Raw genomic sequence first — 15,423 nt, forward strand, 5'->3', positions numbered from 1 at the left:
GCTATTCGTAGCTGTGCCTCGCAGATGATGTGCGCAGTCATGGGCATGCGCAGGCTGTGGATGTCGGTATCCAAATACTCGGCTTCCACACGCCAGGATCTACTTGCTTTGCCTTATAAGATGGGTGCCACCCTCTTCCCTGGGGCTCAGCAGGTGGTCCGAGAGGCCGCACAGTTGAATGCCTCCATCAAGGATTCTAAGGCCTTGTTGGAGGTACCATGCGTTAAACCGCGTAAGCGGACCTCTCCACTTGCTTCCTCCTACGCTGACGCGCCGGGTCAGAAGTCTGCACCTGCTTGGAAGCAGCCGCTTCCTTCAGGTAAGGGCGCCGGGAGGAGCAAGAGAGGCAGGGGCCGGGGCAGGGCAGCTGGTCGAGGCCAGCAGCCTTTTCGCGGGGCCGGGAACCCATCGGGTTCCCGTTAGCGCCCGAAGCGCCCCGGGCGGATCCACGGTCGCATGTTTTCGAACTGCCGACAGCCAGGGTCCGCTGCCTCAAGCCGGATGTCCCCGTAGGCGGCCGACTGGCTCTATTCCTGCAGGAATGGGAGACAGTCACATCCAATCCCTGGACCCTGTCCACTCTAAGGGATGGCCATTTGCCTCGGTGGAAACATCATCCGCCCCCCTTCTCCGGGATAAAGCACACTCCGGTGCCTGCTACCCTGGAGAGGGCGGAATTCCTCCGTGCCGAGGTCGACGCACTTCTTATGAAGGCTGCGATCGAACCGGTTCCCGTGGAAAGCGAGGGCTCCTACTCGACATATTTCCTAGTCACCAAAAAAGACGGAGGGTTCAGGCCTATTCTCAATCTGAGAAGGCTGAACAAACTTATAGAGGTACCGTCCTTCAGGATGGAGACACTGCGCTCGGTGATCTCAGCTGTCGAGACCGGAGAATGGCTAACGTCAATAGACCTAAAAGACGCCTATCTCCACGTACCCATACACCCCGAGTTCAAGAAATACCTCAGGTTTTCTTTCGACGGGAGGTGTTATCAGTTCAGGGTTCTACCATTCGGGATCGCTACGGCCCCGAGGGTGTTCACCAAGCTGATGTTGATTCCCGCCCAAGTGGCCAGGTCAAAAGGTCGGTTCTGCCATCCGTACCTCGACCACTGGTTACTAAGAGCTCTATCGCAATCCCTGAGTCAGATAGCTACACAACAAGTGATAGATATTCTGATCACTCTAGGGTGGATAGTCAATCTCAAGAAGTCAGATCTGAGCCCTACTCAGAATCTAGTCTTCCTAGGGGCGAATTTCAACACGGTGAGCGGACTTGTATCTCTGTCACAAGATCGCATTACCAAGGTCAGAAGTGTTACTTCCCAGTTCCTTCTGTCCGCCAGTCACACTGCTCGTACATGGCTCCAGTTACTGGGCAACATGGCGGCGACAGTGGATGTGCGCTCCGTCGACTTTGGGTGAACTCGGAAGATCTTGAGACTGTTCTCGAGACTCCGCAGTGGCTCAATGCACACCTTCAGTGGTGGACCGAGGTCGGGAATCTGTCCCGGGGGCCCCCCCTCGACACTCCCGTGCCGTCTCTCACAGTTCAAACAGACGCGTCACTCTCCGGCTGGGGAGGCGTTCTGAACGATCACACTGCCTCGGGACTATGGTCCCAGCAGGAGATCAAACTGCATATCAATGTGCTAGAACTGAGAGCGGTCAGGTTGGTGTTCCAACGCTTCCTGGATCTGCTTCGTGGCCAAGTGGTGCGTCTAGAGATGGACAACCAAACGGCGATGACTTACATCCAGAAGCAGGGGGGAACGGTGTCTCCGTCGCTTCTCCAAGAGACGTGGCAGTTCCTCCTATGGTGCGACTCACACGTTATCAGGGTGCTACCTGTTTATCTCCCGGGGGTAGACAACGTCCGTGCGGACGCTCTGTCTCGCCGGATCCTCGCTCCTCACGAGTGGAGGCTCGACCCGGGGATATTCGGGATTATCTCCCAGTTATACAGGTCGTTCCAGGTGGATCTGTTTGCGTCTGCGGTGAATCACCAGACACCAACGTTCTGCTCCCGAGTCCCCGACCCGAGGTCGGTGGCACCGGACGCCTTCCAGCTAGATTGAACGGACAGAATACTGTGGGCATTCCCCCCAGTACCTCTGATTTCCAAGGTCCTGTCTCAGCTAGCCACTCAGCCTGCGCGACTACTTGTGCTCCTGGCACCCCTTTGGTCGGCGCAGAGTTGGTTTCTTGTCATACTCAGGTTTCTGGCTCAGCCTCCTGTTCTATTACCTTTACGACCGGACCTCCTATCCCAGAACGAGGCCCTCCACCCGAATCCCAGGATTCAGTGGGTGGCTTGGCCACTGTCCGGAATCGCCTCCAGGAGAGCGGTATTCCTGCACGAGTTGCAGACACAATACTGGCTTCGCGGAGGGATTCGACAAACGTTCAGTACGAGGATAGATAGGCCTGCTATGCGCGCTGGTGTGTCGATAGAAGGATTGCAGATCCCTTTTCTGCAGATCTCGTAGCCGTACTTGAGTTCCTCCAGTCGCGACTAGATGTCGGCCTGGCCGCATCGACAGTCCAGGGGTACTCTACAGCTATCGCTGCCTTTCACGTCCCCGTCGACGGGGCACTTTTGGGTGCGCACCCATTAGTGCAGCGTTTTTTAGCAGGTGTGGACAGGATCCGACCGCCTGTCCGGCGGATCAGTCCCCCTTGGGAATTGTCAATCGTTCTTGATTGGCTGTCCGGTCCTTCTTTTCGGGATCTGTCGTCTCTCTCTCTTCAGCTGTTGAGCTGGAAGACGGCGTTCCTTGTGGCGGTAACGTCCGGCAGACGGGTAGGCGACATTCACGCAATGTCAGCCGATCCCGAACTAACTGTCTTTCACCGGGACAGGGTCAGTATTCGCCTGCCGGACTCTTACCGTCCTAAGGTCGCACACGCCCTCCACCTGACGGCTCCTATTGAGCTACCTGCTCTTTCACAGCCTTCCTCGTCGGGGACCACTACAAGACATGCTCATGTCTTGGATGTCCGCAGGACCCTTAAGTCCTATATCAGCAGAACTAAGGGTATCCGTAAGGATAATCAACTATTTTGCTGTTATGGCGGTAGGAAGGCTGGCTCACCTGCGAGCAAACAAACTATCTCGCGGTGGATAGTCTCTACTATATGTACGGCGTACACGCTTCAAGGCAGGGACCCCCCTACCAAGTTGAAGGCTCATTCGGTTAGAGCAGTGGCTACGACACAAGCGTATGCTGCGGCTCTGCCCATTGAGGAGATCTGCTCCGCGGCTATTTGGAGCCAGCCGAGCACGTTCATCAAACATTACCAACTCGACAAACACTCAAGCGAGCGTGCTCGGTTTGGTCAGTCAGTTCTCCGAACTGGGCAAAGTTCTACATCTCTAGCCGATTGAGCCTTCGAGATTTTAGACCGCCCGGACCGGTTATAACACTGCTCAGTAACGGTCCGGATTTTATCTTCTACGGTCGATACAATACCAGCCATTACTAGTCGATAATCATCGTAATTGCACATGCACTCCTTCGATTACGGGGACCCTCTGGCCTAGCTCTGTGCGGGTTTATAGTCTCTCGTGATCTGTGCCCCCAATATCACTTGTTCAAAAAAGTGGGTGGGGTGGGGGGTGTGTGTGTCTCGAGTTCTCGATATGATAAGCCACAAAGAATGGCTCTTTTCATTGTGTATGGTCGATAACGCCCTGTCTCCAGCCCCCGCCTTTCGACGGTGGTGCCTCACGATAAGGTTGGTTCCAATTATTGAACTCTTGTTTATTCATTGAAATAATCAAAATACGATGTATTTTATGCACGCTTGTTGCTGACGGATGCCACTTCCTAGATTATCTTTAGGAGTCTATCTTGATGCAATAAGTGCCCCAAGGAGGATTTAATCTGAAAGAGAATTTTACAAACCTGTAGAGGTTATGAATTCTCTGATGAAATCCTCCTTGGGGCACGGCCACCCGCCTCCCCACATTCCGTCAGCATTAGACATATGGAAAGTGATTTGGGTGAGAGTTGCTTCCCTTGGCGTGACGCGCCGTGGTGGACGTATATCATACAAAAACAAAGTTTTTTGTGTGGTAACAATTTTTATTAAGGAAAATGGTTACAACTATGTCATGTAGATTTTCTTGAGCCAGGAAAATGCAATAAGTGCCCCAAGGAGGATTTCATCAGAGAATTCATAACCTCTACAGGTTTGTAAAAATTTCTGAGGTGGGCTGGAAGGGTATCAACGTGTATCAGTGCGATATAAAGATCGGAAAGATACGTGCATAAATTGTGAAACTAGAAGCAAAGGCGTAATGTCGAATGCGATTTGTAACGCGATACTAATAGCCAATGTCGTAGTATAATTATAACACCAAAGGGGCGTGTTACGCGCTAAGGTGTAAAACCCGTAAAAAAGTAAGTGTAGTTTATGAATTAACACACCACCTTGGGTTTTGTAAAGGAAAAAATTGTAGACCAATGCTGTATGATATAACAAAACCTTAAGCCGTTTCTTAATGGCCTTGGTGTTACATGTATCAGCCCGTGGAACTACAATATGGACGCCATTACGGCCATTTGAATTCAAAGGTACCGTGCACGTGGCGTATTATTACAACTCTATAACTTCACAATGCGAGGTATTACGCCTTTGCAATGAAAGAAATGTACCATACATACAGTTTGGTCAGCCATGGTTCTTGTCGAATGATAGATTTCTTTTATTTTTGTCTTGTGTGAAAAATCAACACGTCTGTCTCTTACAGATGACATAAGGAAAGTGATTTGGGTGAGAGTTGCTCCCCCTGGCGTGAGGCGCCGTTGGGGGTGAGGCCCCGTAAGGGTGGTCGTATATCATACAAAAACGAAGTTTTTTGTGTGGTAACATTTTTTATTAAAGAAAAATGGTTACAACTATGTCATGTAGATTTTCTTGAGCAAGGAAAATGCAAAAAGTGCCCCAAGGAGGATTTAATCAGAAAGAAAATTTTGTATATAAATTTCAAACTGTAAACAATAATAATGCCAAGTGTCATATGTAGTATTGCATTACATGCTAATCACAGATTAATGTAGTCATTTTGTCTCAGTAGATAATGAACTATTGAATGTAACAGTTGCTAGAAGCGTGTCCTACCGTGTGAGAGCCTCCTGGTGCTGGCCTGTGTGGAACAGGATCCGGCCACGGAGGGCCTCTCTCTCACCATCAGTCTCTGGCACATCGCCCAGGTGGTGCTGACAATACACATTCACAAATGGGGAATTAATCATGTTAAGGTTTCAGGTTTGATATCAGGTTAATTTGATAATTCTGATAGGATTAACATTATCTTTGAGTCCTTGATAGGCATTTTAAAGTGGGTACGAAAAAATAACAAGACATTGGAATGACAACTTCTGAAACAATTTCAATATTTGAGAAAAAAAGGTTTGCTTTAGCCGTATGTGTTGAGTAAGGATGTAATTCCCTAATACAGTTGAAGAACAAAACTGCATGCAGATCAGTGGAATAAAGTGTTGGATAAAATCTTCTTCTGCTCTCTTTGTTTCATCTCTTTTCAACAATGACCTTTTAAAAACTGATGATAAGTTTTGTAAAGCAGAAATAGCATGATCACAATGATTTAATGGAGAGGTGTCTTGTTGACTGACATGAGTGAATGCTACAGTCAGCAATATTCCAGCTGCATCACCAAATAATCTCGTCAGCGCCTACCGCAAACTAGTGGTTGACAACATGAGCGATGATTCACACCATCAGGGTATGAAGACACACATTGCAACATGGTTGTCATTAGTTTGGGTCTTTACACGTCAGTTGCAGGGCATCCCTTCTGCCCTGGTATCCTCACAGGGGTCTTGTTGATGCAGTGGAGCAAGGACTACTAGGCCTTGTCATGCTGCTATCTGTCCTAACTGGTTCCCCTCACATTCATCTACACTAACCTGTGCATCTGCTATATTCCCTTGCTTCAGACAAATGTATACCAGGAGGCTTCTAGACTCTGGACTTTCAATCACATCCTGAAAATTGAGTGAAGAAATGAATCTCCAATCTGTACATGTTAGTAATAACTTTAATTAACAAAGGAAATCAAACTTAGGAGCTCATAAAGCAGAAAATAACCACATAACTGATCAATGTCACGACTACCAGATTTCAAGATTTGATCAGTGAACTGAGGATTGCAATTTACTATGATCTCATAACCTGAAATTGCAAACCAACTGGATTTATTGTTTAATTGTTATTTAACGCCACACTCAGCAATATTACAGCTAAATGACAGCGGTCTGTCAATATTCGAGTCTGGACCAAAACAATACTGAGATACAAGCAGATGTGCCTTGTTTTTCCAAGGTTGTTGTCATAGAATGAATATACAACTCTCAATGTATTTAGAAGTAGACAAAAATTTAAATGATTAAGGGTGCTGGCTGTTTCTCAAGTTACATGTGCTTAACAGTTTAATGTGTTTGTTGTTTAACGCCGCACTCAGCATATTCCAGCTATATGATGATGGTCTGTAAATAATCGAGTCTGGACAAGACAATCCAGTGATTGACATCATGAGCATTGATCCACGCAATTGGGATACGATGAAATGCATCAACTAAGTCAGCGAGCCTGACCACCCAAATCCCGCCTTTTACAGCAAGCATGGGTTGCTGGGATCTTCACAGGCTCAAACCAACAGGATGAAACAAAACAATTTAGTGGGGAGTAAATGTATTAAGAATGACGACAGACATGACTTGTTTGTAAATGTAATGGTCAGTCAGTTCAACTCATACATGGTTGTCAGCTTTTAGCAGTGGGGGGTGTGACTGCTGACAGTGATCAGCCATGCAGGCTCAAGCTCCTCACATATGTGGAGCTCCCTACACTATCACTGCCACCAGTCACTGTAATAGGCGGCCACAGAACTGACTCTACAGACTAGGGGGAGATAACTCTAGATGTGTACCTGTGACAGGATCTCCCTTGCCTGTGCCAGACAGTGGTGTGAACCGACTCTACAGACTAGGGGCAGATAACTCTAGATGTGTACCTGTGACAGGATCTCCCTTGACTGTGCCAGACAGTGGGGTGTACCGACTCTACAGGGGGCAGATAACTCTAGATGTGTACCTGTGACAGGATCTCCCTTGACTGTGCCAGACAGTGGGGTGAACCGACTCTACAGGGGGCAGATAACTCTAGATGTGTACCTGTGACAGGATCTCTCTTGCCTGTGCCAGACAGTGGGGTGAACCGACTCTACAGGGGGCAGATAACTCTAGATGTGTACCTGTGACAGGATCTCCCTTGCCTGTGCCAGACAGTGGGGTGAACCGTCTCTACAGGGGGCAGATAACTCTAGATGTGTACCTGTGACAGGATCTCCCTTGCCTGTGCCAGACAGTGGGGTGAACCGACTCTACAGGGGGCAGATAACTCTAGATGTGTACCTGTGACAGGATCTCTCTTGCCTGTGCCAGACAGTGGGGTGTACCGACTCTACAGGGGGCAGATAACTCTAGATGTGTACCTGTGACAGGATCTCTCTTGCCTGTGCCAGACAGTGGGGTGAACCGACTCTTCAGGGGGAAGATAACTCTAGATGTGTACCTGTGACAGGATCTCCCTTGCCTGTGCCAGACAGTGGGGTGAACCGACTCTACAGGGGGCAGATAACTCTAGATGTGTACCTGTGACAGGATCTCCCTTGCCTGTGCCAGACAGTGGGGTGTACCGACTCTACAGGGGGCAGATAACTCTAGATGTGTACCTGTGACAGGATCTCCCTTGCCTGTGCCAGACAGTGGTGTGAACCGACTCTACAGACTAGGGGCAGATAACTCTAGATGTGTACCTGTGACAGGATCTCCCTTGACTGTGCCAGACAGTGGGGTGAACCGACTCTACAGGGGGCAGATAACTCTAGATGTGTACCTGTGACAGGATCTCCCTTGCCTGTGCCAGACAGTGGGGTGAACCGACTCTACAGGGGGCAGATAACTCTAGATGTGTACCTGTAACAGGATTTCCCTTGCCTGTGCCAGACAGTGGGGTGAACCAACTCTACAGGGGGCAGATAACTCTAGATGTGTACCTGTAACAGGATTTCCCTTGCCTGTGCCAGACAGTGGGGTGAACCGACTCTACAGGGGGCAGATAACTCTAGATGTGTACCTGTGACAGGATCTCTCTTGCCTGTGCCAGACAGTGGGGTGAACCGACTTTACAGGGGGCAGATAACTCTAGATGTGTACCTGTGACAGGATCTCTCTTGCCTGTGCCAGACAGTGGGGTGAACCGACTCTACAGGGGGCAGATAACTCTAGATGTGTACCTGTGACAGGATCTCCCTTGCCTGTGCCAGACAGTGGGGTGAACCGACTCTACAGGGGGCAGATAACTCTAGATGTGTACCTGTGACAGGATCTCCCTTGCCTGAGCCAGACAGTGGGGTGAACCGACTCTACAGGGGGCAGATAACTCTAGATGTGTACCTGTGACAGGATCTCCCTTGCCTGAGCCAGACAGTGGGGTGAACCGACTCTACAGGGGGCAGATAACTCTAGATGTGTACCTGTGACAGGATCTCCCTTGCCTGTGCCAGACAGTGGGGTGAACCGACTCTACAGGGGGCAGATAACTCTAGATGTGTACCTGTGACAGGATCTCCCTTGCCTGTGCCAGACAGTGGGGTGAACCGACTCTACAGACTAGGGGCAGATAACTCTAGATGTGTACCTGTGACAGGATCTCCCTTGACTGTGCCAGACAGTGGGGTGAACCGACTCTACAGGGGGGAGATAACTCTAGATGTGTACCTGTGACAGGATCTCCCTTGACTGTGCCAGACAGTGGGGTGAACCGACTCTACGAGGGGAGATAACTCTAGATGTGTACCTGTGACAGGATTTCCCTTGCCTGTGCCAGACAGTGGGGTGTACCGACTCTACAGGGGGCAGATAACTCTAGATGTGTACCCGTGACAGGATCTCTCTTGCCTGTGCCAGACAGTGGGTTGAACCGACTCTACAGGGGGCAGATAACTCTAGATGTGTACCTGTGACAGGATCTCTCTTGCCTGTGCCAGACAGTGGGGTGAACCGACTCTACAGGGAGCAGATAACTCTAGATGTGTACCTGTGACAGGATCTCCCTTGCCTGTGCCAGACAGTGGGGTGAACCGACTCTACTGACTAGGGGCAGATAACTCTAGATGTGTACCTGTGACAGGATCTCCCTTGCCTGTGCCAGACAGTGGGGTGAACCGACTCTACTGACTAGGGGCAGATAACTCTAGATGTGTACCTGTGACAGGATCTCCCTTGCCTGTGCCAGACAGTGGGGTGAACCGACTCTACAGGGGGCAGATAACTCTAGATGTGTACCTGTGACAGGATCTCCCTTGCCTGTGCCAGACAGTGGGGTGAACCGACTCTACAGGGGGCAGATAACTCTAGATGTGTACCTGTGACAGGATCTCTCTTGCCTGTGCCAGACAGTGGGGTGAACCGACTTTACAGGGGGCAGATAACTCTAGATGTGTACCTGTGACAGGATCTCCCTTGCCTGTGCCAGACAGTGGGGTGAACCAACTCTGTACAAACAGGTGGCTTTCAAGAGCTGGAGTTCACAGGTGATGGATTTGCTGGGCAATGTCAATAGGCGGTTCTTCTTCTCTAGTGCCTTCAGTCCTGTACAGAAGGAAATACATACTGACATAAATCGGCCAAAGAAACAGAAATGAGTGAGTGGGCTCAGTTACAGTTATCTTGTTGGAGTATCAGTTCATGCTGGCCGAAAGCCTAAAGTGATGCAGGTCGTACATGTTTAGCACTTTGGTGAAACTCAAAAGTATTGGTAAAGTGCTGACAAACCAAAGAGCATATTGAGATCAAATCTGATCAGCAGATCCTGGTGTGACAAAGAGAAAAAACTCAACACAGAATCATATAAAATGGGGCTTCAACTTTGTGCAAAAATGATGAAGGAATATTGTAGTGAGTGAAAGTAGATATCAGCTAATAATTCAGTCAAAAAGCAACGGAACACTTAAGCATATAAATGATAGCAGGAGGTTAACCATCTATAACACAGGTGGCATATGTTCTTTTCATACTCACAAGCCATGTTGGCCAGCTTATCCTGCTTCTATCATCCAAGGATGAGTCAGTCGCCTTCTGGGCAGAGAAATTCTTACCTTTATCAGCGATTTCAACACATGCCATGTCTGTGTGTAACTGCTGGTGACATCTGGCTAAGAACACATAGCCACTCACAACACTCGTGAGGCTGTTCATTCCTAGAAGGTAACATCAAATCCATGATTCTGGCTAATCAATATCCCACAAGTTAATATATTTCTTTCATCTCCTAACGTACAATGATTTCAATGTAAAACTGTAAATTCATGCATCTAATGTAGCAGCATCGTACATGGATTATCTGGGATTCTGGATAAACTTCATCCCTCTTACAATAACAGAACTGACACACATATCACAACATAGCCCTATCACAGTACCCTTCCATGTACTTGCCTTGCTGCAGGAGGTCTCTGGCCTCCACCAGCTTCTGGTCCGCCAGTTGAATCACTCCCTGGGACAGACTCACATATGGGCTGCTGGCTGATAGAGCTCCAAGTTTCTGAGACACATCCCTCAGAGTGGAGCTGACTCTGTCATCAGAACCTAAAGCAAAAAAATTGAACATGTTTTCAACTTACTGGTAGTTAAACTGCATAGCTGCTGAAAACAGTGTACAAGCCAAGTATGTGCATATACCACAGGTCTGTCGCAGAAGGTCCTTAGAGGTCCTCATAGAAAATGTCCCTATCCAGCATGTCACTTTTTAAACAGAAATCCTTTAAGGCAGTTAGTTGGCTGTGGTGAAGATTGAGTAATCCTTACAGCCAGTATGATACTGTGTATAGTCCCATGACAAATGTTTGGAGTGAGTGAGTGAATGCTGTTTGACTACACAGTCAGCAATATGCCTGATATATGAGTTGGTGATTCTTACTTATCTCTGCATCAGCAATTTTGTCTAGAGTCTAGATATATGTCACGGTAGTCTGTCAATACTGTTATTGAATATGGGCCAGGCAAACCAGTGACTAAAAGCATCAGGTTAAATGACATACAATTTCAGGCACATCACACAGCCTCACCACCTGATCCCTCTTTGTGGACTCAAACTACAAGCAAGGGTTACTGGGCCAGGCAAACGAGGGGCTGACTGCATGAGCAAAGATCAAAGGGGTACCACGACCCATGATCAGCCAGATCACACATTGCAACCACCTGGTTCCCATCAGTCATCACATACAGCAAACACAGGCGGATATGCCAACCCTAATTGAAACTCGGGCATAATCAGATGGGTAATTTCTTGTGAAAGCAAGTAATGTTTGAGAATCTCGGATGCAGGTTTTCACTTCAATGTTTTCATAAGGCTTAGACTTAACTGAACAGACATAAGCGAAACAAATTCCTCTTTGGACGCTAATTCACTGTTTTTCAGACCAATAATTTTGTGTTTCGACTTCCAAAGAAAAAATGATGTACATGCAATAAGTTTCCTATCCACACCAGCAAAGATGGATCGATAAATGACTTGACCGTGTTACAACCAATCACAGATCACGTCAATGAGTAATAGATATTTTAATGCTAAGTGAATTGAAAGCATGGCTCTCATTGGTCAGCACAGAATGCTTTATGTCACTGGTGCAGTAAAAATTTGCTCTCCATGATATTTTATGCATGTAAAAGTGAAATTTGGGGGTAAAATCATAACTATTACATCAAAATTGTGGTCAGGCTTGCTGACTTAGTTGATGCATGTTATCGTATCCCAATTGCGTGGATTGATGCTCATGATGTCAATCACTGGATTGTCTGGTCCAGACTCGATTATTTACAGACCGCTGTCATATAGCTGAGTGTGGCGTTAAATAACAAACAAACAAACAACATCAAAATTGTAATGGTTGGTATCTCTCCATGAGATGCATGGGACATTTTTTCCCTCTGATTCCACAGAGCACAATCTGATTCAATCCTCAGTTTTCTCCGATATGATACCTCTCTGCATGAAGTATCAGCATTCAGACAAGCATTCCTGATTTCTGTATCTCGAAAACAAACATGATCAGAGAGTTCAGAATGTAAAGAAATAAACCCGTGCTATTATATCATTAGGTTAAGATTGGGAAGCCAAAGTTCGCTCAGAGTTCACCTGGCGTGACCTTCTATGGAGGTGTCCTCAGCCCTTCACACAGAGATATTATAATGAGAATACACAGAGAAAAGACTGAGTCCTATCCTACAGGGAGAGAGATGTAGTTATGGCCACCCACCCTGGAGGTTCTCCTCCAGCAGCAACAGAGTCCAGGTCTCCAGGACATAGAGGTTGGCAGGGTACCGGTCATGGAGGCTTCGACACTCTTCCCACAAGCTGGACCGGGGACCATGCTGAAAGAGGGAGCAGTTTGGCTTCAAACTTAAATACTATATATATATATATCTAAGTTTTAAAAAGCTCAGGTTGCCTACCGGTAATAGTCTGTGTCATTTTCAGTCAAAACAGGGTTCCATTCAACAAGGTAATGTTGGTAGTGACTAAGTCTGTGTTACGTTGACAACCAACAACTGTAATAGTGCTATGACCACAACGTGGACCAGTGCCCAGGGTTTAGTCCAGTGGTTGGTCACCTACCTTGACCAGCAGCTCCAGGAACTGCTGTATCAGTCTCTCACTGCCCTCTGCCGGCAGATCTTCTAATGATACTGCCTCCTTGCATGTCTTCAACATCTGGGAAGCAGATCATTGACCACAATCACATAAACACCATAACACTCTCCACAAGTATCTTCCATTTCAAAAACATCTAATAACTTCAGACAGACACCAATATGTGATCACTGTATTTCAATGTAATATTGTTCTTAATATGGGGCCTTTTTTATTACGTAAACTAAAAACCACTGTCAGCACCTCAGTGGTCAAAAAGAAACCATAACTGCAAAAACATGTCGTTCTTGCACCCACTTGCACAAAGCGATCTTAGCACTATGACTATCTTAAGTCTATGTTAGAGTATGGGAGTAAGGATCAACGTGGCAGTCACGGTGCTGGAGTAATTATGATAACTGTTGCACTGACCAGTTCTTGATATTCAGTAGAGAGAGTCTTCTGACCATGTAGGACATCAAACAGAGACATGAGTGCGTTCATGCGCTGCTGTCCAGCCTGGTCCTCGGACAGCACATGCCGGTACATGCTCACAGCCTGGGGGAAGACAACAGTTCAAGCACATGTCAGAGTAATGTTATAACACATAACCGCCATACAAACAAGCCTTTATTACTCGTAATATCTATCCATGATTAACTGTGACACAGCTGTTATCATCTCAGTCATAACAGCAACAGATCTTTGAATCTAAGTATGCTGATTAGCTGAAAATTGCAAAAAAATTAATATCATGAAATGAATTAAATGAAATAACAGAAGAGATTACACGTGTAATATTTTCTAATCATTCATTAAAGCTACCTTTTAAATAATGTTACATACATGTATAATAAAATAAAAAAAATTAAAACTTACAGTGAATCAGAAAAATTACATAAGTTCTTTTGTGAACAAGTTAAATGTAGAATCAGTTTGTATCGTAACAGTCAAGAGCAGTCCAAAGAACGTGAAGAACATGGACTAAGAGATGAATCTTCTTTTAATGCATGTTAAAAGCCACTACCTCGTCCACATTCCCCAGTTTCCCATGAAGCTGGGCAAGTTTCCTCCCTATGTCCAGCATCTTCTCCTTGTCACTGATGGAGGGAAACACAAGGATTCATGTCTCCAGACAAACACACACTTTCAATTATCTGAATTTAAACATATGTAGCCATCTTCATATACAATGCAACATTTTTCAGAATTCTCTTGAATACTTATTCCTGAACATGCTGCAGCTATTGTGTTATTGACCTACCTAGCCTGTAGAGACATCAGCTTCTTGTACACACTGGCCAGGTCAGCATCATTTTCGGGAGATGGGTTCTTCTCGTAAAACCCACACAGACCCTGAAAATCAACTAAGGCTTTAACATGGATAAATAGCTAAATATTAGTATGATAAGGCTGCATTGATAAAAATTCTCTGGCACATTTTTCTCAAAGGTGAGGGGGAATAGGACTTGTTTATTGTTTTTATTGAAAGGTAAAGTGATGCAGAGCTCCAGATAAGCTTTTGGTGTTGTGGGTATTTTACCCATGCATTTTAAAATCATTGGGTATCAGTAATTCTATCTGGGTATTCAAATTTTGTTACCCACCAGTTTTTACACATGTGGGTATTTAAGTTAAATATTTAAAAACACAATATTTATCTAGTCCCTGCAAACTGGTGTCGTGTGGGTTCGAGAGCTTTATAGGACTCAAAAATACCACGATACTTCCACAAGAAAGTGTGATGGCAAATGATCATGATGTAACTGTCATCATGGAGTTTGGCAAGGTTGACGGAATGTCCGTTAATAATTTCAAAATAAGTTGCTTATTTGCTAATCGAGTACGCAGGGTTACTTCACAATATTTTGATGATACGCACAAGTTTTATTTTTGTAGCGAATCTGTAATGTTCGTTGCTTATTTGATACGCTTGGATTTTATTTTACTGCGTAGTTCTGCATTTTTTATGCGTATTTTACCCAGATATGCAGCTTATCTGGAGCTCTGTGATGAGGGAGAAACTCTTTTGATATTGAATTGTTTGATATGTATTTCTGAGAAGTTGACGGATGAAAAAGTAGACACAATTTATGGATAACAACTTCTTTATATTACTGTAATGGCAACATTCAGTATAGATTCTTATACCGTTGTCAAGCAAGATGGTAATGGAGATGTTTCGGTACAGATCCTTTTACTGTTGTCAAGCAAAACAGTAATGGCAACATTTTGGGACAGACCCTTACACCGTTGTCAAGCAAAACTGTAATGACGACGTTTCGGTATAGATCCTTTTACCATTGTCAAGCAAGACTGTAATGGCGACGTTTCGGCATAAATCCTTACACCGTTGTCAAGCAACACTGTAATGGAGATGCTTTGGTACAGATCCTTATACTGTTGTCACACAAGACTGTAATGGCAACGTTTTGGTATTGATCCTTTTACCATTGTCAAGCATGACTGTAATAGCGACGTTTCGGCATAATTCCTTACACCGTTGTCAAGCAACACTGTAATGGAGATGTTTCGGTACAGATCCTTATACTGTTGTAAAGCAAGACTGTAATGGCCACATTTTAGGCATTGATCCTTACACTGTTGTCAAACAATACTGTAATCGCGACGTTTCGGCATAAATCCTTACACCGTTGTCAAGCAACACTGAAATGGAGATGCTTCGGTACAGATCCTT

The 15,423-nt window shown here is 46.1% G+C and overlaps 1 protein-coding gene across 1 annotated transcript in view; it reads right to left on the reverse strand.

The window, feature by feature from the left end:
• Nucleotides 1-15,423, reverse strand: part of LOC124135690 (tetratricopeptide repeat protein 37-like) — a 68,261-nt gene that overhangs the window by 49,274 nt on the left and 3,564 nt on the right. Inside the window, exons 4-13 of the mRNA XM_048395808.1 lie at nucleotides 13,990-14,081; nucleotides 13,753-13,825; nucleotides 13,158-13,283; nucleotides 12,711-12,806; nucleotides 12,352-12,466; nucleotides 10,532-10,681; nucleotides 10,192-10,293; nucleotides 9,540-9,685; nucleotides 5,939-6,016; nucleotides 5,130-5,227 (exon numbers count right to left, since the gene is read on the reverse strand). Coding sequence (XP_048251765.1) covers nucleotides 5,130-5,227; nucleotides 5,939-6,016; nucleotides 9,540-9,685; nucleotides 10,192-10,293; nucleotides 10,532-10,681; nucleotides 12,352-12,466; nucleotides 12,711-12,806; nucleotides 13,158-13,283; nucleotides 13,753-13,825; nucleotides 13,990-14,081 — 1,076 coding nt within the window. The remainder of the gene's footprint in view (nucleotides 1-5,129; nucleotides 5,228-5,938; nucleotides 6,017-9,539; nucleotides 9,686-10,191; nucleotides 10,294-10,531; nucleotides 10,682-12,351; nucleotides 12,467-12,710; nucleotides 12,807-13,157; nucleotides 13,284-13,752; nucleotides 13,826-13,989; nucleotides 14,082-15,423) is intronic.

This window comes from Haliotis rufescens, unplaced genomic scaffold (genome assembly GCF_023055435.1).
Source record: "Haliotis rufescens isolate VD_foot unplaced genomic scaffold, xgHalRufe1.0.p SCAF_1, whole genome shotgun sequence".
Classification (NCBI taxonomy): Eukaryota; Metazoa; Mollusca; class Gastropoda; order Lepetellida; family Haliotidae; genus Haliotis; species Haliotis rufescens.